Source organism: Lissotriton helveticus, chromosome 9 (genome assembly GCF_964261635.1).
Source record: "Lissotriton helveticus chromosome 9, aLisHel1.1, whole genome shotgun sequence".
NCBI classification, from domain to species: Eukaryota; Metazoa; Chordata; class Amphibia; order Caudata; family Salamandridae; genus Lissotriton; species Lissotriton helveticus.
The window spans coordinates 335045899-335070017 of record NC_136070.1 but is presented as its reverse complement, the minus strand read 5'-3'; the positions used below and the strand labels follow the sequence as shown (position 1 = coordinate 335070017).

The 24119-nt window shown below is 44.2% G+C and overlaps 1 protein-coding gene across 2 annotated transcripts in view; it reads right to left on the bottom strand.

Moving 5' to 3' along the window:
- RPS6KA5 (ribosomal protein S6 kinase A5) overlaps positions 1–24119 on the bottom strand; it is a 628800-nt gene that overhangs the window by 126050 nt on the left and 478631 nt on the right. For both annotated transcript variants that reach the window (XM_078660052.1, XM_078660053.1), the window contains exon 12: positions 9042–9135. In XM_078660052.1, coding sequence (XP_078516178.1) covers positions 9042–9135 — 94 coding nt within the window. The remainder of the gene's footprint in view (positions 1–9041; positions 9136–24119) is intronic.

The window sequence follows — 24119 nt, the reverse complement described above, 5'->3', positions numbered from 1 at the left end:
GACTTGAATGGTGGACAGTGGATCTGGAAACTTCTGTTTCCCAGAAATGACTTTAGCCACTCATACGCGTCTCCTCCAACTCCGATCTCAGATAGACGTGATAGCAGCGTGGAGTGTGACACAGTATCAAAAGCTGCGCTTAAGTCGAGTAACACAAGCGCTGCTGTCTGGCCTTTGTCGGCTATTTGCCTTAGTAATTCAGTAGAGTAAAGGACTGCCGATTCAGTGGAATATTGAGCTCTGAAACCTGATTGAGTAGGGTGAAGGAATTGACCTTGCTCCAGATAGTCCATGAGCTGCATGTTCACAATTTTTTCTGCCACTTTCATACAGAATGGCAACAGAGAAATTGGACGTAGATTCTGAAGTTGAGACATATTGAGGTTAGCTTTCTTTTTCAATGGAATCACCTGAGCTCTTTTCCAAGGTTCAGGTACTAGCTAAACTGAATGCAGCTGATAGTTTGCGTCCCAACCTCTGGTAGATTGTCGGGTATGCTTGGCAACGCACCGCTGTGATAGCCACGCGTGGCCTGGGACAGCTGATCAGGACATAGGGCCAGATGTAGGTAAATGTCATTTACCGAGTCTTAAATACCGAATTTTACCGAATCGGTATTGAAGAATCGGTAAATGAGATGTAGGGAAAAAATAATCAGTATTTTTTACCGAATCGGTAAAAATCGGTATTGGACTTTCGGAATTTACCGAATCGGTATTTACCGAATCGGTATTTCCCATTCATTCCTATGGGCCAAAAGGCCCATAGGAATGAATGGGAAATACCGATTCGGTAAATACCGAATCGGTAAATACCGGTTCGGTAAATTCCGAATCGGAAAGCAAGCAAAAGTGAAACCTAAGAAAACAGCCAATCAGGTGCTACCACCCTCCCCCTCTCTACCAGGAAGTGGCTACCCAGGCAGCTGTAACTAATTAGAAGGTTCTGGAGAGGCAGTCAGAGCTGAGCAGAGTCACAGAGCAGCAGGGAGAGTTCTTTTTGAAACTTTACCAACTGAAAAATGGCAAGCAGCAGTGAAAGCCAGAAGGCAGAAAGAAAGAGGAAAATAAAGTTCAGCAGCATGGAGCTGCAGGTACTTGTGGAGGAGGTAGTGAGAGTGCACAACAAACTTTTTGGCGAGTAATTGCAGCCTTTTGAGAGGAAAAGTGGCTTGGTAAATGACGTGTTTTTTTACATTTTTGCCACAAATGGAATTGAATTGTGTAAAGGCTTGAAAAAAGCATTAAATTATCGAGTGCACCAAAGGTCACATAAACGAACAATTAATGACTTTGAAAGGACATGTTTTACATTTTTCACTCACTGTTCCCGAGTCTGCCAAAAGAAAACTCTGGCAGGCAATATTAGAAAAAGTGAATGCTGTGGGAGTCACTACCAGGAATACTGAGGATCTCAAAAAAAGATTCTATGACCTCAGGAGTCTCACCAAAAAAAAGATGGCTGAAATCCACAAGGAGGCAGGCCTAACCGGTGGAGGCAGGAACACAGCACCCCCCCCCTGACTGACCTGGAGGAGTTGGTGGCCTCAACCATCGAGGCAGACAGCGTCTGCGGACTTGGAGATGTGGACAGCTCAGCCAGAGCTGCAACAAAAAAAGGTAAGACGCATGCGCTGCATTACACCCCATACCAACCTGCTTCCCTTTACCCTTTGTGGACAAGCAAACCCCAGTCCAGTACTGCTATCACTATCCAGGAGCAATGCATTATGGGAAACGTAGTCAGCAAATGTCAGACCATGTGTAACAGGGCAGACATCAGCAAGTTAGTGAAATGAATGCAGATAAATGAAAGTGAAATGTGTAAAGCATTTATTGTAGTGACTGTGACACAGTAGCACTCAGTTGACATACGCTTATTTATACCTAGGGGCCAAAACAGGCAGTGGACCCACTGACACAGAAGGGACTGCACCAGCGAGGGAGGAGAGTGAGGAAGCAGGTCCAAGCCAAGTGCAAGCCTCGCAGGAGGAAGGTGACACGACTGGCATCTCCCATGAAGATGACACCGTACAGACCCCAGAGTTGCTGCACTGCCCACAGCTTTCCCAATCCCCTCCCTTGGTATTCTCACCAGAAACTTCACCATCACTGCTCCAGTCCACTCCTGCAACCCCACCAGCCAGGAGGCGTGTCGTGGCCTCACTACCATTAATGGAGGCAGCAGAGGGTGAGGCTCGAGTCACCGTAGATGTGCGTTCAGCAGCACTGCAGTCCATAGGTGAGACAGTCACTGCTCGTAGAAGACAACGCAGACCCAGCAGTGCAGGTGGACGTGGTGAGGGCACTGTGTTCCGTGGGCTGGAGGGGCGCATGGTGCGCATTCAAAGGATGCAGGGCAAATCCATACAAGCCTGCCAACGCCAACTCTGCACCCTGAATGTGCAAATAGGAGACATGGGGAAGGGAATGAGAGACATTGTGGAGGCAAATAAAGAGGTTGCAAAAACAAATACGGACATGGCAGCAGGGATGCAGCAGATGAGCAACTCAATTACGCAGCTATGCTCCAAACTTGATAGTCTGTCACACACAAGGCGCAGGGATGCCCGTGCCCACAATGCGGCTATCAATCGTTTGGCCACCGCCACATCCCTGCTATCCAGGAGGGGCGTAAATATGCAGGAGGCTTTGACCCAGAATACAGCTGAGGTCACCAGGGGCATGGCCAGAATAACGACTGCACTAGAGGCAATGCTGATTTCGCAGACAGCACAGAATCCTGCCCTGGACGTGGCAGAGGCTGATGACACCAGTAACCGGAGCAGCATAGCAAGCGCTATCGTGAAGACACGGAGGAGTACCAGGCGCCAAGCTGAGGCTGCAGGGCACGCTGAACAAAGCGAACAACATCCTAGTGGCTCAGGGAAGCGCGGGCGCAAGTGACATTACCGGTCATGGGTGAAGTAACCCGGGACAGACAGTCCCCACGTGTATAATGTTTATTCTGTTACACTTAAGTGCTTGAACATTGTGGCACCATTAAAATACGTTGGTCGCATACACAACCTGTCTGTGTCTCATTACTTACTCAGAAATAGTTGCGTGTAATCTCCTCACATCTGTATCTGCCATCACTTGGTGTTGCCACTCCAGCAGGTTGTGTTTCAGGCACAGCAATCTCGTCATCATGATCCTCAAAGTCTGACAACTCCACCTCAGTGCCCTTCTTCACAGCAAGGTTGTGCAACATAGCACAGGCAGCAATGATTTTACAGCAGGTAATGGGGGTATACTGCCGTGCACCTCCACTCTTGTGCAGGCACCTGAACCTGCTCTTCCAAATACCAAAGGTACACTCCACAATATTTCTTGTGCTCTTGTGGGCCCTGTTATATCTCCTTTGGCTGGGTGTTGAGGGGTTGAGGTAGGGGGTGAGTATGAAGGAGCGGAGGGCATATGCACTGTCTCCTAAAAGGAAATGGGAATACATTACTCACATGCATACCTGTACTTCTTACTGCAATAGGTGTTAATGGGGTCGCACACTGTGTCTTACCTAGGAGGTATCCTTCACCAAATTCACCTGCTGTCAGCCGTGCATAGATACCGCTGTTATGAAATATGAAGGAGTCGTGGGTACTCCCAGGAAATTTTGCCACAAGGTCAGTGATGGCGCACTTGGCATTGCAGATCACCTGCACATTGATGGTGTGGGTGGACTTTCTATTCCTATATATGTATTCGGTGCCAGCAGGGGGACAAATGGGAATGTGGGTGCCATCAATGCAGCCAATGACATTGGGGAAATGCGCCATGAGATAAAAGTCAGTTTTTGTTTGGAGCAGTTCTGCATGGGTTGTAGGAAAAGTTATATAATGGTCCATCCTCTGTAACATGGCGTCAAGGAATTTGTGGAGAAAGGGTGACAGGCTGCTCTGGGTCACACCACCTACCGCAGCAACCACACTCTGGTAGCTCCCAGACGCATGCAGGTGTAGGCTGCACAGCACCTGCACGTGGGGTGGAATAGCGTGTGCCCTTGGGATAGTGTGCTCCAACAGTGGTTGAGGGTCCCTGATGAGGTCCAAGATGGTGTCTGGGTCCAACCTGTACCTCTGGAGTCTGCCTCTGTGAGCATGAACAAGGTGATCCTCTGTCTGTAGACCTGCTCCTGTCTCTGCCATTCCCTCTCTCCTTCCTCCCGTAGCCGTCTCACAATGACATAGAATGCCGCCATTGTGAAAAAAAATTGCATTTTGGGTCCTTTTTTATAGGCTGCACCTGGTTACCACCTGAGTTCAATCCATGGTAAATACCGACTCTTAAATACCGAATTTCAAGCAAATTCGGTATTTAAGGGCTTACCTACATCTCAATATACAATTTTACCACTTCTTATTTTCCGATTCGGTAACTTTACCGATTCGGTATATTTACCGATTCGGTAAATTTACCGAATCGCAAACCGTTGCGATTCGGTAAATTTACCGAATCTGTAAATTTACCGATTCGGAAACTTTACCGAGCCGGTAACTTTACCGATCTGGTAAATTTACCGAATCGGACGATTTTCTGTCCCCTACGTCCCAAATGACCAATACTGGTCGGTAACGGCCGAAATTACCGATTTTCGGCCGTTACCGACCGGTATTGGGCCACCTACATCTGGCCCATAGTGTTTTAAAAAAATATATATATTTATGTATAGCGCCCAAGAGCTGCTCACATCTCCACCATTTAGTCTCCATTTCAAAAAACTTTTTTTATGTAGACACGTTCCAGAAAGGCTAACAGCCCTGGGGACGGCTTCGAGTTGTGCGCGTTGCGGGCCGCCCTTAGGATAGGATATATGTTTGTATAGCGCTCGAATGCCATGTCGTCTTGGCGTTGGGGTGTGTGTGTGTGTGTGTGTGTGTGTGAAAAATGGTATGGCCTGTGTTACCAGGGAGCTAGATCGAGGTGAACAGCCACGTTTTCCGTTCCTTTCTAAAGGACTGTCAGTTTGATTGAAATCTCATGGCCATTGGCATTTTATTACATAACTTTGCCGCACAGTTTGATAAAGTTCTGCCGCCCCATCTTACCCGCCTGCTCCTAACAGTCTGGAGAAGGCCTAAATTGGCACACCTAAGGGCACGAGTGGGGGTAGAGGGTAAAAACCTTTTTTGAATGTCCTTAGCACCTCCCCCATAGAGTGCTTTGTGAACCAGGCATAAGGCCTTAAATTCCACCCAATGCTGAACGGGGAGCCAGGGCAGTGATTTAATTCCTGCCGAGGTTGATTTCCCTCTAGGTATATTTAGAAGCAGCCTTGCTGCAGCATTCTGTAGGGACTGCAATTCTTTCTTCTGGGTTTTATCAATACCCAAAAACAGGGCATTGCAGTAATTTAGTTTAGATAGCAAAAGAGGCACCACCACCGTCTTTTGCAGTTCCTGTAAGATGAAAGGAAAAATCTTCCTTGAGGTTTTTATTTGAAAGAAACAGGAAGAGGTGAGGCTCTCTACCTGAGCAGAGAAATTTAACTGGTCATTGAAGATGACTCCGAGGTTTCTAACCTTAGGTACCGGGCAAGGGCATTCCCCGGCTCCAACCGGCCACCAGGAATCGTTCCACAGGGGTCGGCCCTGGCCAAACTCTATAACATCAGTTTTATCTGTGTTCATTTTCAGGAAGCTATGGTTCATCCAGGTCATAATCTCTGTGAGACATGCATGAAACCTAACAGCTGTGTCTTCAGGTTCCTTAGATATCGAGATCACAAGCTGAGAGTCGTCAGCATAAGATACTAGGGCAAATCCGTGCTTCCTAATGAGTCTGGCCAGGGGAGTGACATAGATGTTAAACACTGTCCGGGATAAGGCCGATCCCTGTGGGACCCCACAAGGAAGCTAGAAACTGTCTGATTGCAAACCCTCCCAATATAGACTCTGCTCCCACCCCTCCAAAAAGGATGAGAGGAGGGTCAGGGCAGTACCATCGACCCCCACCTCCTTCAGCCGCTGCACTAACACCATGTGATTCATCTAGTGAGGCCTGGAAAGGGAAAGAGCCAGCGAGGAGCACTGGACCCGGAGAGCGAGTGAATGAAAAAGCATGGGCTAGGCGCACCAGAGAGGTAACAAAGACGCAGAAGGACAGGGGGCAGGAAAGGATGGTACTGCTGAATGAAAGCAGCTCGTACACAGTCGAGGAATTAAGGTTTAGAGGTGTGGGGGAGGGGGTTGGTCTTTGTAAATTGGAGGCGAAGGCAAAGGGTTTGTATGTGAAAATAGAGAGAGGCGGCTTCCGTAGGAGACAAGGGTATTGCGAAATAAAACCGCCAAAACTACATAAAGTAGGTAAAACTACCCAACAGGCATTCTTATGAAGACATGGTCAGAAACAGGCCAAAACTACATAAAACCGGCATTCTTGACAAAATATGGTTAGAACAAGAGAAACAAAGTAGTACTTATCTGCTTGGAGCGGCATTTAAAGGAGGCAGATCAAACTACGGGCATGACTATTGTACAACCTGAAGATTCTATTCTAGATCCTTTTCACTTTGTCATGTATTGCTTCAAAGTGTCTGCTTGGAGTGGCATTAAAATAAAATATGCATAATGGTAACCTCTGGTCTTGTAATGAAATTCATTACCCCTGGGTTGAAGCCATCATCGTTCTTTAGCTCACTTCACCACCCCAGTTCAGACCAAGCCATATGCAAATCAGTCTTGACCCTGTGCCTCATGGGAACAGACCAGCCCGAACTGCCAAGCAAGGTCTTCCCTGGACCGGAAACAAGCATCCAGGGACCAGTTTCGGGATAACACTCCTCATCAGTCAGGCTAGCTTGAATCCAGTGGCAAAGTGAGCAAGGGACCCACGTCTGGGCATACACGCCAACTTAGGGTAAACAAAGCAAACACAAAGAGACAATGGACGGAGTGCTGAAACTTTTCAAACACTCACCCCCAGCCACTGGTTGTTTCTGACAGTTCTCCTGGTTTTAATTAAGGTTTTCTTTACTTCATTTTTACCCAAGGGGACATGAAGCTGATCGAGTACAAAAATAATGGCGAGGGTTTCACAAGGACTCAATCACCTGCAAAGTCTTTAATATCTGTTTGGCACTGATTTCTATGCAGCTTCCAAATCCAAATAAATAAGACACCATGCAGACCGGTATGTCCGAGAGCCAAATGGGAGAGGGACTTGAACCTGAATTAGTCGAAGAAAGACTAAATGCATCCTAGGAAGGAGGGTATAAAGGGAAGTTTTCCACTAACACTATATAAAGTGCAGCATTGGATATACAACAAAGTATGGGATTGGTGACTAGGTACCCATCTGACAGAGAACTACCCAAAGGTAGAGCGCTTAAATGTTCTTTCAGGATGTCATTCACACGTACGGAATAGGAGGTGGCTAGTTCTGAACATTCCACACTATACAAAGGGCACTGAGCGCTACATTGGGGTTGAAGCGATGTGGAACCCCCCACGTCCCCCATGCTGTACACACACCTAACAGCAGATAGCTCGCGCCATGCGATTATTACCCTCTACATATCTCTCATCTCCATCCTGAAAAGCTACACTGTGGGAGCAGATGTCAGATGGGATGCCGTTCTACCGAAACCCCTGACGAATACATCCTGGTCCCGTACCATACATATAGTTAAGGAAGTGTCCTGCATCCCTAGATTTTGTTTCACACAATTCAGTTATGTAAAACAAGCCTACCTCTCCCACAGTGCATCAAAGGTATGTACACGGCCCTCTCTCCTGAATGCCCCCAGTGCAAATAGCCAGATGCTGGATTCTACCACATGGTGTGGGATTGGCCCACACTGCAGCCTGTATGGAGGGCAATCATCGCCACAATGTCTCAACACACGTTTGTGCTCATGACTGAATCTGGCCTATTAAGACTACGCAACAGGCAATAGATCTCTCCACAGGTTCATAGATCTCACCTTTATGCTATTCAAATGGCTGATAGCCGTGGCACAGAAAGCACCCACACCCCCAGATCTCCAGTGCTGGCTGCCCACACTACCGACGTGGATGCGAGCAAAGGCCAACACCTTGCGGCTACTCCGGATGCGGGGAGACACAAGGACTGGTGGTGAATGCTGGGACGCCTTCTTGTTCAGGTTAAGGCCTAAGATTATGCATGTTTGCTGTGAATCACATTAGCCTATCACATGCTTCATCCTGCCCTTACACGACCCTGACCGGGCCTTCTGCCTTGAGTAGAGCAGCAGCACCACTCCCCTAGCACGCAACCCCACCGAACTCTTACAACCCCACCACTGAGCCTCCATGGGACACGTGCTCTCGCTCACTCCCCTCCCACCCTCCCAAGCACACATTGACATAAAAATTGGACTACAGCCCCCCCTCCAGCATTGTTTGCTAATAACCCCCACCCCTGGTGGGTGACCTGCTGCGACGCCCTGCACCCAGGCAATCTCACACACACACCCACCACACAGTCACGCAAAAGCAGTTTTCCCAGTTGCATTAAAACTGTCATTAACTGTTTAATTGTTCATGTGTTTTTCATGTTGATTCTAAACATTGGTAGGGGCTGACGGCTGTAATGACATGTTCAGCTGATATCCACCACATGACTAGTTGGGAAATATCACTGTGCCTATGATTATACTGGTCGCCAACTTTGTACAATATCTATGAAACTTAATAAAACACATAAAACTAAGGTAGAGTGCTTAAAACGGAACAAAGATAAACCAAGGAGATAAAGATATAGTGTTAGCCATGGGAAACATAATTCTGTGGGTACCGTTCAGACAAGGATAATGAACTTTACTTAGGTCTATGTTACAACTGTAGTAACAGATAGATGTTGTTAAAGATACCGGAGGATAATTTTAAGGCACACCAAATAATATACATATTTTATGTTCTTTCAAGTAGCCAACAAATCATTTTACTTAAAAAGCTATTTGCTTTTTCTTATTGTTATGTTCTCAGCACTCAGATACCCTGCCTTTATGTGAGATCTCTCCTGTACACAAAACATAATTAACAAGATAAACATCAAAGTGGATGTATGTGTTGACTATACCTGATCATGGTAAATTTCATACAGCTTCACTATGTTGGGGTGTCCTTCACACAGTTTCAAAGCTGCTACTTCTTTTTGTGTGTTGGTTTCCATGCTACAATATGAAGAGAGACACTTAATGAAAAACACAATACATCCCCCAAAGTAAATTCAAGCTGTGATTTGAATATATATATACATAAGCTCTTCTTCTAGGATACAATTGTGTTTCTTTGTAATATGGATGTCGCCCCTTTAGTAACATACTATGTGGCAAGTCATTCTAAAAGAGACTACAGTAAAGACTGCAAACACAATTATTTGGGTAGTAGCTTTGAAAAACTACTGGTTCAAACCACTCCCTGGCTAGAAGGAGATTGTCTTATACTAAACATAAAAGCTAACTACTCAAACAGAGTTTGAAGCTTACATACCGATATCTTAGTCAGCTTTGAAGATAGAATACAAAAACATATACATGTTATATGACACCAATGTAACTTGAATGAATTAGGCATGAATTCATCATTGCACTTGCACACTTGCTCCAACTTCCAATTGAAATTTGGAGACTCAACCTTTTAAAAAAGTATGTCTCCTGGTGGATGGAGTAAAGACATGCAACGCTGAATCCAAGCTTCGATTCACAAACTTACAAAACAATAAGGTAAGAAATTTTAACTAAGAGTTGTATCCAGGAATTTCTTTAAACTGCCTTATAATGTTGCCTTCTGTAACGTATGGGAACTGCTATGGGGCATTAAAAAAGACAGAATCATATGTAAGAAATAGAAGTAAGGACATTTAGATCACAGTTGAGAACTCTATGGCACCAAACAAAGTGCACTGGAATACATCAGTTCTCGGGTAATTTTGAAAACGCACAAAAGTCCAGTTCCGTCCCAAAACACCCTAATGAAATAGAGAATCTCACTGAAAGAAACAGAAGTGAATCCTTCAAAACGACACACCTTTGCTTGCAAGAGCCTCACAGAAACCTGACCTCTGTTTTATGCAACCTGTAGAGACATCCACCAAAAACATGTGCAGTACTTACTGCTAAATGTACACTTAATGGATAGTTTTGATTGATGACAGACTGACAAAGGGTTTCAGGAAACCACTGGGAACACAAGTAGTTCCATCCTGAAAATGGAACTGAACACAGAACAGGTTGTCAACTTGAAAATATTGGGCACTATTACTCTACCCGATTAGACTGAAACATCCGTTCATTATGCTACATATGTTTTCTCTCTGTCAGTGCTTTAAAAGTAACCAATAAGTGACACAAACCTTTAGCAAACTCCAGAAATAACAGGGGGCTAAAAGGAATCACTTTTTATAGTCCACTGCTGAATATGTCTTTGTGCTAGTAGGGACTCTTCTCAAGACCAGTTTATCTCTGCTACCATATGTTTGTGAGGCTCAGATGCCAACTATCATTTGAGTAGCAACCGTTGGTAAAATGGATGAGCCTATTCAGCCTCTATCATTTAAGACATTCAGAGCCAATTGATGTATGACGACAATTTACAATGTGCTATCAAAATGAGGAAAAGCACGATCACAGGAATTGGTGGGTGTCATACACTGAAAGTGTCCTCCTCTATCCTTCATACACAGAGATACTATAAAAGCATAGACAGACCTGAAAACGATTTGCAACAATCAATTATTACCACCAGCAGAGACGTGCAGATTAAACCTGGCCTCGCTTGTCAGTCATCATTGTCTAAGTGTCTAACAGTAAGAACTTGGATTTTAATATCCTTTGGTGTTCACAACTGATGGAATACAAAGAAGCATTTGAAACAAAGGTTTCCAAGTTGCAGGTATTTAAAGAAGCCTTTGCTGTGCACAGGACCACCATACGCAAATTAAGCAAGTTCATTTAACCTCTTCAATGCCAGCTATTTGCGCACTCCTATGCCAGACTTATTCAATTTTGATAATTACAATGTTTAAACATACATAAAAACTGTAGGTAGCAACCTGCATCTAAATAATAAAAGAGACTACGTTATGTAATGTATTAAGTCATTTCTCACTTTAATACACTGCCTTACAATTCCACATTGCCTAATACATTTACATTTGCAGATAATGATAAGAAGTGATCTTAGAAATTAAGGTTCTTAGCTGAAAGAAGAACACATGTTCTTAGAACTTAGAATACTCTCCCACAAAATGATAATTTCATTGCAACAAAGAACACATGAAGCAATGTATGAACCTAAATGAAGTTCAAAAGACAATGAAGCTCATTGTAAAAAAACAAAAAAAGAGAAACACTTTTCCCAGTTGAGAAGTACGATGGACAATTTAATCAGCAAACTAAGTTCATCCTCCCTTAACCATGGAATAGCCTCACAGGTCTTCTAATGCTCCTCATTGATTATAAAACAACTTCGAAAGAATGAGGAAAAGATGAACCTCCAAAGAGTTCATGACAGGATAGAATAAAGACTGCCATTGCTCATAATCATCTTCATAAAGCCTTCATAAAGGCTGCCCTTCATAAAATACCAGCTTCATGAATCTCTTCATAAGCCATAGGAAATATCTGGCTCGCTGTAATGCTGTTCTCGTAAGCTAATAATACACTTTATTTGTGGCGTATGTGAGCAGTATTTGCTAGCCGGTAAAACTTTGGAGATAATAGTTTTGTTCTGTTTGTATTAATAAAATGTTGAACAGAAGGCATTCATCTTCTGGCTTCCTGATCCTGAAATGTCAAAGTGGAACGTGGACCAAGATATAAATTCCTCTCCAATTGTTGAGCACAGATATACTTAAAGTGAAGTTTTCCTATAGAACTGGGGGATTCACATTTGGGCAAAATAAGCAGCTTGATCAAGATATATTCAAAATATGTATTCACAACAGGTGCTTTGCGGCAGAATTTATTTGTTGACAGAAATCACCAAATTATATAATCCCCAGACTAGTGTATTTATTGAGCAAATGCTCTTTAATCACTGCTAGTCTTAAGGAAAATAGAGCAAACATTTTTTCTCCAGTATATTTTACATAAACCTGTTTTTGTGTATATTAAGAATGAGAAATAGAACAGATATGCCTGCCCACTTTTAAAATAAAAAAGAAGAAACTAAGTTTGCTCTGTTTCCAATTATGAAGGCAGAAAAATGAGTGCAAAATCGGTATGGCTTATTTTTTTTTTAATATTTACAATATGGAATTTGTTTATACAACTATTTGAACCACTGTTTTCTCATTATTAGCTTATGTGCAAAGATATATAATATTGACACAAGCAAAATTTGTTTGTTTGATTCCCATACACAATCGTGGAATTTTGGCCCAGGGCCTAAGGAAGCATAGACGGCTATTTAAACCTTTTGAAGACGGTCAAGAACACATTTTGTGGTGAAAAACCTTCCCCCTCCCCCTGATTCAATTTCACTGTCTTTCTTATTTCATATCAAGTCTAAAAGGTGGTCCGTTTCGTTTCAATAATCTTTACTCGTCTAAGATGTTGACTATAAAAGCACAATGTAAAAATACATTAAGTGCAGAAAAATAAATAAATATAAGCCTCGAACATTACCAAGAAATCCATAATGATTAAAAGAAAAAATGTGGCTTTTTGATAAGCATATCTCTTTCTCAATTTAATAGCACTAGAAATATAATTAAGAACAACAAAGCAGATTGTAGGGGAGGCTAATGTGTTGCTAGATCCTCCCTTCTTGGTAGGATGTAAAATGCTCATGCTTTAAAATTGGAAGTGAACAGTGGGATCTCATAGTGCGGTACAAAGTGCAAAAGGGCTTAAAGGGCACCGTGGATTGGGAAGAAAATCGTCACATGGACAGCATGACAGAGATGCAGACCAGGATCCTGCACGGGGAAAGGTGACCAGTAAAGGGATCGTATTTCGTCTTAGCCTAGTAAGGTAGAATCTATATTCTGAGTTTTCAACCCATTTTAGGTAAGGCTCCATCCCAGAGATGGTGGAGATTAACTTAGTTGAGGACTGAGGCCACATCTAACGATCTCTCTATTTTGGCCTCCTCTTTGTGCAAGAGAAATTTCTGTTTTACCAAGGCTTTATTTTGAGGCCCAAAACTTTCTGGGGAATCAAAAAGTACTCTTAAATCCAGATCGGATAAAGTGTTCTTGACGTATGCCAACGATGGGATGGAACTGCTGTTGCTTAGGTTTGGGCAATCCCCCAGGACGCTCGCGGAAAAACTAGTATCAGGTTGCTCCATATTTTAACCCAAAGAGGAGCCATTTTTACTTGGTCTTCCTGAAAGCCTGTGCCCAATTTGCTGTGTGAGACAAGGCTTGAAGTAGATTTGGGGATAGCTAAAAGCCTACAGAAAAGCTTATTTTCAGTTGCCTGCAATTTCCCCATGGCTTCATGAAGGGAGGATCATTTCTAAGTCTGCGTAATTCCCTTACAATTCCTTCTCTATAAAGGGATCTGTTCTAGATTCATTAACTAATAGCAAAGTTCATCGCTGTCCTTCCATACTGGGAGGAGAAAATAGGAGATGCATAAATCATGCTATCATTGTTTTTTAAGTCAATAAAATCAAAGACTCAACTTCAGACAAATCAGAGAGTTAACTAGGAGATATATTAGAAATTGTGTCATAAAAAAATGTCAAATTAATTGAAAATGAAATCACTAACCCAGGATCAGATATTGTATCAATTCAAATGAAAGCAGGGCAGAGAATAAAACTGCATATGTTTAAAAAGTAATGGTATCTCTATTAGGCTTTGGTAAGGAAAAGGGGAGTGAAGACACTCTCAATACTGGCCCTGGAACATCAGAAAGTGAACAGGAAACGAATTATGTAAATACATTTAAAACTGGAGAAACCTGGAGTATGACTTTGCCCAAAAATAATAATGAAATAAAGTGTCAAGTTTTTATTTCTTCATAATTGACTTGCAGCCAAATAATGTATAATTATGTCTGTTTGCAGCATTATAATTTAACCCAAAGGTGTAGAATCCAGGCAGTTTGGTATTTGAAACATCAGGGGCTTTACTGGGGACTAGAAGACCACGTAATGAAGAATTCTGGCAATTACAGACTAATAAGAATGGTCTCCTCATCACAAAACTACTGTAATGGGAAGGAAGCCGTCAGAGATGGAGACTAGGATCAGGACAGTTGACATTTAGAGGTTTATGATATATAATTGCTGGCAGGGGATACATTTATAGATCAAGGTTAATCCTCTAGGTAACCTGCAGCAGGAGCAGGCCAGATTCTCCTGCTTAGACCCTAGTATCACAGCTCTAATGCCAGTTGCGGGAACATAGTTGAGAGGCCACAGAATACAGACTACACTAAAGGATGTTATGAGCAGAGCAGGCCAAGGCTTAACCCCTTCAGTGCTGATGACAAAGCCAGCTCGTCATGGGCGTTACCTGCGCTACGCGGATGACGAGCTGGCTTTGTCATAAACAAGCCATTTTTTTTTTCAGCGCACAGCGGGAAAACGCGGTAGCGCGGTAGGGGTTAAACAAAGGGCCACAAAGACACATGTTGCTTCCTCCTTACATTCAAACTATGGAAAGATACTAAACTGAGACAGCAGAGTGACATACAACGTTTTATACAAACAAAAAAGACAAACAGGTCATAACAGTCTGTGGACAGACCCATGGAAAACTCCTCAAAACTACAAAAACTCACTGAAACAAAAGAATAGACAGGCCTTTGGATAGAAGAAAAACAGGACAAACAGCAAACTATAGCTACCTAGAAAGATCACGCATTCACCACAGCCAACAAAGGGAAAAGACATACCTTACAAAAAGTAAGTTGAAAGAGCAAACAAGGTACTGATGTAGCACTGAACAAATGCCCAAACCCTAATGGCAATTATAGGAGGATACCCAGGAATCAAAGTACCAGACATGCACAGCAAAACTCAAATGGACACTGAACAAAGCGAGAAAACTTGACTCACGCTACATGCATCCACAAATTCCACAGGAAACGACAAACATTTGCATGCCAGGTGCATCATCGGTCTCGTTTCACCATCAGCGCATGCACTCTACCTACGGAAGCAGCTTAATACTGACAACATGAAACTTGACTTAAGCAAGGAAGAGCACGCACTCAAAAAGGCAACATAAGGGATTAGGGGCCATATGTACCAACAAAGAGTTTTGCGATTCTCAAATTGCGATTTTTAGCGAATCACAATTAGAGAATCGCAAAATGCAATGTATGTAGGATTTGCTAAAATTTTGGCGAATCCTACATATTCCTTATTTGCGATTCGCAAATTGAGATTCGCAATTAAGGAATACCTTCCAATTCATTCCTATGAGCTAGGAGGCCCATAGGAATGAATTGGAAGACATTCTCAATTTGCGATTACCAATTAGAGAATCGCAAATTGAGAAAGCAATTTCAAGGGTGCCAAAAGGACAACCTGTTGCACCCCTGAAATATGCATGTGTGCACATTTTGCGCACATACATGCCCTAAGGGCATGTATGTGCGACATATGGCACTTTTAACATTTTCCATGCGTCGGACGGCCGCCGTCACGGTGGGCATGTGCGGAGGACAGCCGGTGGCCGTTCAACTGCGCATGCATCATTTTTTTCCACACCGCTGTGGAATGTCTGCCGCGGCGAAGCGGTTACAAAAATCAACAAAGTGCTTATTAAAAGAAAATAGCAAATTACCACCAACTTGAAGTTGGTGGTAATTTGCAATTCCTTAAGGCCAAACAGCAAATTTCTGGTGCTTCCAGAATTGTATTTAAGGAATCGCAATTTGCAATTCCTTAATTGCATTCGCAAAATAGATAATCGCAAATTTTACAATTCTCTATTTTGAGATGGCCTTTTAGGATGATACATCCCAAAAGGCTTATTTCAAATCGTAAACAGGCCGTTTCTGAGAATCTTCCCATTTGCAAATGGGAAAAAGGCTTGATACATAGGGCCCTAGGTCAGAAAAAAGTTATTTATGTTATAGCGCACTATCATTCGCGAGGGTATCCTGGCATTGTGCGGGTGTATGCACTTAGCCGGCCTATGTTAGGTTGGTTCATTGACAAACCAGGTCGGCTTCAAGAAGAGAGGATTAAGCTTTGATGTGGAGTGGGAGGCCATTCTGTGCATTAAGAGCAATGTAAAGGAACACGTCCCCCTGATCTGGTTCAGCATATGCATTTGATGTGTACGAGTAGGAGTGGAGAAGTCTGGGTGGTTGGTGGAAGATAATGTAGCTGTTCATGTAGGTGAAGCCTAAGTTGTGCAATTCCTTGAATGAATGTGTGAGGAGTTGGAAATTAGCATGATTGCGTATCATTAGCCAGTGGAGCACTCTGAGGTGTGATGTGATGTGAATCTGGTGTCGGAAGTTGAAGAGGCTAATGGTAGTAGAGTTCTGGATGGTTTGCAATTTTCTAGTGAGTTGCTTAGTGATCCCAGAATAGAGAGTGTACCCGTAGTCCAACATGCTGGTGAGTACAGCATGAGTGACAGTTTTTCTGGTGATGCTTGGGAGCCATTTGAAGATCTTCCTCAGCATCTTTTCGGGTGTGGAAGCTGGATGCAGTGACTGTGTTGGATTGTGCGGTCATGTTCAGTTTTCTGTCAATGATTATTCCGAAGTTCCTGGCGAGGTGCTGGGTATGGGCCTTAGTTTGGCCAGCCACCAGTTGAAGTCCCTTGCTGAGGTGTTCTTGTCAAAGATCAGTACTTCTGTCTTATCAGTGTTGAGCTTGAGACAGTTGGCATTCATCCAGTTAGAGACTTTGGTCATGCCGGCTGTGAACTTGTTTCTTGTGTTGGGGTCTTATCTGAGTGGGAGAGTATGAGTTGTGGGTCGTCATGTCGGAGAGAATATTGATGTAGTGTGTAGGGATGATGTTAGACAGAGGGATCATGTGTACATTGCAGAGGGTGTGGCTTCCGAGGAGTAAGGTGCCAGGCAGGCAATTTGAGTTCTATCTATTTAGAAGAAGCCGATCCAGTTCAGAGCGGGACCTAGGAGGGCGATTTTGGGCAGGGGCCTGATGAGGATGGGATGCAAGACCTTGTCAAATACTGCAGAAAGGTCCAGAAGAATGAGGGCTGCAGTGTCTCCTATGTAGTGGATCATTCAGATGTTGTCTGTGCTGTGGTTGTACCCAAATCCAGACTGCATGGTGCTGAGGAGTTAGTTGTTGCTGAGGTTTTCTGTGAGTATTTATGGTGGTAAGCAGCTTTCTGGTGGATACTCTCTTTGCCTGCAGATTGTTCACCTCATAAATCCTTGAAGGTGCCATTATATACTCAATCTGGAAACATTAAATAGTTCTTATGAGCCAGCAGGTGGGACCAAATCTCTATCTCGCCTCCAGACATGACATTACAGAGCCATATAATGCGTGATTTGGCACACTGACGCCAGTTCTCAAGCTTTTTCCAGAGACGGAACAACGCAAAGAGCAGCAAGGATATGCATAAAAATCAGCAAGAAACACCATGACAACCACAACTCGGAGCGGGAGGTGGGCAATAATGGTGAGAAATCAGCAGGCAGAAAGAGTATCCAGTAGAAAGATTGTTACAGAAGATAATCAACTGTTCATTTAATAGATACTTCTACCTGCAGATGCCTCACCTCATGAATTAAAACCAAAATGTAACCAGGGTGGACGGATTTGAGAAGTAGTGAAAACTTATCATGCCATATGACAGAAACTGCTGTGTTGCGAAGGCTTTTTACAAACTTGGTGTACTACAGCTACGGGTGTTTTGTATTAGCCATGTATAGGCATTCCAAACTGATAACGCCTTTTTAGGTCTCGCGCCTGCGTTGCAGTGCGCAGCACTGCTTGCGCAGCGAGAGACCTCTTTGAGGGGGTTTGAAAATCGACCTAGGAAACACACACGCTCGTGCGTGTGCTTTTCCTTTTGTGCGATGCTATCGGACTTTGTGTGCCTCTTGGAATGAAAGACAGCACGCAATTGGCTAAAGGCGGGCGGAATGCTCTGCCCATTGCCTATTGGGGTTTATTAAGCGCACCAAAGCCATGTGGTTTCAATTATCGTGCCCAGACACGGGCGCGATAATTGAAACCACATATCTCGCTGTGGCGCGTGCACACCACTCGCTGGCTTCTTCTTTTTTTGATCCATTTCATAGGGAAGCAAGTAAATGAAAGAAGGAAAGAGAGGTGGGCATATATATTTTTAATTTCTATTTTATATGTTGTGGCACTTGGTGTGCCATCTAATCCGTGTGATGCTTTCCTGCTTTTCTTATCTTGGTTGTATGTAATTGCCCTTCTATTCCTTGACCGATGTTTCGTGTAATTAAATAGCTGCGTCTTGGTGTTCAATACACACTCTTGGTGTCTGACTCTCTCTCGTTTGGAGTTGGTTGAAATTAAGGGAAGGATGGTGATATACGGGTGCGTCCTCTCTTCTGTTTTGGGTCTTAGCGATTTGCACGTTGTGAACGCTCTATTAGTGCCTTAGCTCTACGATGGAAGCTTGTATTCCGGAGGCCCCCATGTGGATTACCTGTATGACGGAAGCTGGCACATGCAGCATCAGCTGTATTCCGGTGGACCCCGTGTGCATTATCTGTATGATGGAAGCTGGCACATGCATTATCAGCTTTATTCCGGTGGACCCCGTGTGCATTAGCTGGTTGACGGAAGCTGGCGCGTGCATCAGCTGTATTCCGGAGGCACCTATGTGCATTAGATGTATGACGGAATCTGGCATGTGCATCACTATATTCCGGAGGCTCTGTATACATTAGCTGTATGACGGAACCTGGCACATGCATTAGCTGTATATTCCGAAGGCTCCCGTGTGCATTAGCTCTAGGATCGAAGCTTGCGGATGTAGGAGCTCTCTCAAAAAGCAGACACTCGTGTGAGCACTATAATAAAGGGTCCTAGGTGTATTGGCTTTAAAATGAAGGTCCCATGTTTAGTTACCCGATATTAAAATCTCCCATGGGCCTTGTGTATTATGTGTGTAAAAAATGCGCCCTGTTCATCAGTGCTATAAACAAGAGTGTTTGTGTGGAACTTACAGATACCATCAAGCTTGGTTAACTCTTAAGAAGGGCATTAATAAGTTAATAAATAATGCTGATCTTCATGCATTTCAGCTCTGTAATGATGTGGCATTGAGTACCAGTCCTGTGGTGCACAGTACCCTGGTGATCTAACTACGTGCATTAACCCCACATATGATAGATAACCAAAGGTACTATCCCATTGTAAATGGTACCCCTTGTATTTGCGCAGCGAGTGCGCTTCACTGTGAGCTGCTTGTCTCCCTTTAAACATGATGCTATAACCAGGTCTGTGCTGGCACGGACGTGAAGGCGAGCCTTTCCCTTAAAAGGCACCTTCTGCTTAAAGTTGACTGCTTCCCGCACAGAGACAGTAAACCACTGCTCTGGAGACCCATATCCTCACATACTCGCCCCGACTACGGTGTGCTGACACCCCGTGACACTCGGGGGCAGCTCCGTGTTCCAGGGTACAAGAACAACAAACAGTCTAGTGTATTTGCGCTTTATCTTGAACTAGGCGATGTCTTAAAGAATCTAGGGCCAGCTGAAGTGACCAGCCATGCATAGCTGCCAAGCGAGTTACCAGTGACCTCACCATGTTGAGTTTAATTCAGACATAAGCAATAAACAAAATGAGGTTCTAAACAAAACATACTTTTCGAAAATGTACTGGCATCTACGCAGTTTTTTGTGTTTATCCGGTCAGAGACCTGATATGCAGGTTATTATGTCATCGCACACACTGTATGTAAACGCAGAATGTAAACTTGAGACACACTTGGAGATGACGCACACTGCTTAAAACGTTCCTTTGTGTGAACATATGATTACTAGTGTCAGAACGAAAGGTCAAAATAGCGAACTCATGCACTTTGATTCATGCATAGATAATATCCTGAGACAGTTACGTGCTGCAATGCATTTTTATTTATTCGTCGTTTGTACTTTGGTGTCCGAGCACAGTCCGTCTCTCTCTGGGACATCCATAATTACAGATTTATGCATCAGAGATAAAAAACGGAAAAATCCCCCCTCTTACATCACTGTTTTAAGACTCAAGAAAAAGGCGACTCAGGATATTTCCCACTCTGTAAGCATGAAAGTGTGAACCATCCCAGAATGGTACTTCCAATTGGCACCGTGGAAGCCTCCGCCTGGAAAGCAGCACCTCCCACAACAGCAGTGCCAGACCCGAGCAGAGCGCGCAGCTCCTCTCCTCGTAGCAGGGAGCAGAAATGACCCATCTGTGAGCTTTCGGCAGCACCGCCCCGCTCCTGGACACTGGTGAGTAAAAGAGTGAATTATTTACAAGTGCTATGTGGAAGACTGAAGAATATCTTTGCAAGATTTTATGGTATCCATAAAAAAACGGAAAAGCAATCTGGCACTTTCTTTTACAGGCCATGCTCATTACATTGGATTTCCTTTACTAGAATCCGGTACCTGGAGGGCAGACACGAATTGTCAAGGGGACACCGGTTCAGCTTGTCCTGTAAGTTTTGACTTTGTTGCTACTTAAGATTAGTGTTACATTATTATTAGCAATGCCAATACCTCAAACTTTAATAATGCGAGACCTATTGCATTGCAAACTTTTGTTTTATATTACTGCTGGCTGGCAACCCTCCCTGATGGACTGGGGTCTTCACTGTTGATAATCGTGCATAAGCAGCAAATAATGTAATCTTGCATGATGTGGTCACTAGTACACCACTAATATTAGTGGTTTGCAATGATTTTCACTAACAATAAGTAACTCTTCTTACAGAAAAGGATTGAAGACTCCTGTGTTAGAGGTAAGCCTGTTTCACATCTTGCAGAAAAGAAAAGGCGGAGAAAAAAACATTTCCCCCAACATCAGACGTCTGCAATAAAAGGGGAGGCAACTATGGAACAGTTTTAAACAAGGCATCCAGGGCTTCTTCTTAAGTAGTAAATGATGCACATTTCCATTCTCGTACTGTTTATTAAGTCAATGCAGCAAGAAACCCAACCCTCTGTGCTGGGGCACTGGAAAATTGGTGCAACGACTACCCGTTCATAGGCGAACCCTTGCATAGGTGTTCCAGTGCTAAGAATCACAATCAGATGTCTACCTAGTGGGGACAGAAGAGTAGTGACCTTGGGAAATGATATACTATTCCAGGACTGTGCATGTTTGGCTCGCCATAGACTTTTCAGACCGAACAAGCATTGGCAAATTCTAAAGGTCTCACCTATGCGAGAGCTATTGGCTTTGGCAAGGTGTTTTAGCCATGTTGTACACCACAGTGGCTGCTATTCAGCATGGCTAAAGGTTAGTGGGATACACTGTTATGGGGTAGATTGGGGTAGAGTTGAGTGGGGTGGATTATTGTAGAGAGGTGTGGGGGCAGAATAGAGTGGGGTGGATTGGGGTAGATGACGGAGTGAGTGGAGTAGGTTGTGATAGATTGGAGTGGGGGAGTTGAGTAGATTAGTGTGGTAGATTGGAGTGAGGTAGATTGAGTTGGGGTAGATTGAGATGGAGTGGGGTAGACTAAAGTGGAGTCGATTGAGGTAGACTGGAGTTGGCTATATATGGGTAGGGTAGATTGGAGTAGAGGGTAGAGGGATATATTGGTGTAAAATGGAGTAGGATATTTTGGGGTAGAGTGGAGTGGGATACAGGTGGGGTGGAGTGGGCAAGAGTGGGGTAGATTGGGGAGGAGTGGGATGGATTGGGGTAAATTAGAGTGGAGTGGGGTAGATTGGAGTGGAGCGGGTTGGGGTAGATTGGATGGATTATAGTAGGGCGGAATGGAGTGGGGGTAGATTGGGGTAGTTTGGTGTGGGATAGGTTAGAGTAGGGTAGTTTGGAGTGGGGTATATTGTAGTGGGGTGGAGTGGTTTTGATTGGACTGGAGTCAGGTAAATTTGAGTGGTGTGTGGCAGATTGGAGTGAAGTGGAGTGGGGAAGTTTGGGTACAATGGAATGGAGCATGCTAAATTGGGGTAGAGCGGAGTGGAGTAGACTGGAGTGGATAGATAGGAGAGGGGTAGAGTGGAGCAGGGTAGATTGGAGTGGAGTTGGGTCGATTGGAGTGGAGTGAGAAAAACTGGGGTGGAGTTGGGTTGGGTTGATTCGGGTGGAATGTAGTGGAGTAGATTACAGTGGAGTGGGTTGGACCGGATGGAATAGAGGGAGGTAGATTGAGTGGAATGGAGTGGGGTAGTTTGCAGTGGGGTAGATTAGAGTGGGGTAGACTGGAGAGGAAGTGGGGTGTATTGGAGTGGGGTTGAGTGGGGTGGGTTAGATTGCAGTCACTGGGAGACAGAAGTGTAGCTACAATGACTGGGGGTGCAGGATGGACAGAAAAGGGGTTCACACCGATGCTCCCTGTGAGCGGACTGAAGGCCTTGAAATTTCCTCTATTTTTGCAAGCAGTCCAGTAATCCACCTTCTACTATCACACATTCACTTAGTAACCTCCACACTAAGCCCATGTACCATTTGACCTCACTACGACAAACTCCTTTTTGTAAGCAACCGAGATCAAAACACGCTGACTAGTCTCTCACATATATAACTATATATGTGAGACCATTTTGGATTTTTTTAAAAGTAACTATAAGTGTTTGCCCCCTAGGCCGAGGGGAAGCAATCACCCAGCACCGACCACTTTCAGTCAGTCCTCTGAGCCAGCAGAACATGTTAAAGGCGGCGCTGTGCTGAAGAACAATCCAATGAAAAAGAATTAGTCGACGCAGTGTGCAAACATCATGTATGAATGAATGTAAGATTTTTAAAGCGCGAACTTAGCCAAGGGCTTCAAGGCGCTAAAATCAGACACCATACAGGCAGCACCGAATCCTACTTAACCCGACTTTCAGGGGAGCAACCATGTCTTCAGTGCTTTACGGAAAGCTGAGTGTTCTTGTTGCCCCAAGAGAGAGTCCGTGAGAGAGTTATAGACATTTGCCGCCGCAAATGAAAAGGCCCTCCCGCCCCATCTCATCTTTTTAACCCTAGGAACAACAAGGAGATTCTTTTTAGCTGACCTCAGGGTTCTGGCGGGCACATACTGTTGAAAAATGGTCTTTATGCCCCAAGGGCCCAGGCCATAATATGCATTATGAGTGAGACAGGGAGATTTAAACACGATTCTGCAGTCCACCGGGAGCCAGTGCAGCGACCTAAGGGAGGACGAGACCGAATTATGTTAAGGTATGTCCATCACCAACCTGGCAGCGGCATTTTGCACCAGTTGTAAACGTCGCAGCTGGCCTTTATTGATGCCCAAATAAAGGGCATTACAATAATCCAGTCTGGACAGTATTAATGCAACCACCAAATTCAACGAGCTTCAAGTGAGAGGAACTGAGAGATCTTCCTTATAATCCGGATGAGCCCGAAGCAGGTGGCCACTGTCCTGGGGACCTGCAGGTTCATGGAGAGGGAGGCATCTACCACACCTCCCAAATTCTTCCTGTGGGAGACCGGGGATGGACATGCACCCAAGACATCAGGCCACCAGTCCCTGGACCAGATGTTAGGACTGTCTCATGTCATTTGACTATTCTCTTTGAATGCACAGCAAATGCGATAAGATAAGAACAATGTTTGCAGGTTTGTTTACGAAAAGGGACTTTGTGGAAGAATACCGTAAACCAGGTTTGGGCAACATGAGGGACGGCCTAAGCGAATAAAGGTAGCACATAGAAAGCCAGAAGATGTGAGTTACAAGCTACAAAGACAATGGTAAGCAACGGGAGGAAGGCATTCCTAGGTCAGGTTTCTTAATGACCCCAAGATGTCTTTAGCACGCCAAACATCTGCAGTGTCTGGTAGGCAGAGCCACCAAATCTGGTCAGAGCAAAATACCCTAAGCACCGAGGAATGTGAAGTCACCAGTGGCAATTCCAGAAACGGCCAAGACTACAGCTCGTACAGAAAATTCCTGGTGTAATGCTTAATCACGAAGAGTTGCTTTCGAGTGGTCCTTCTATGTCGGCGAAGCAAAAGGAATGAGCCTACAGTGCTAACTACTGTGGGTCGGTGCACAATCGAGGGAAATATTGGGGCCGTGTTCAATCTGTGC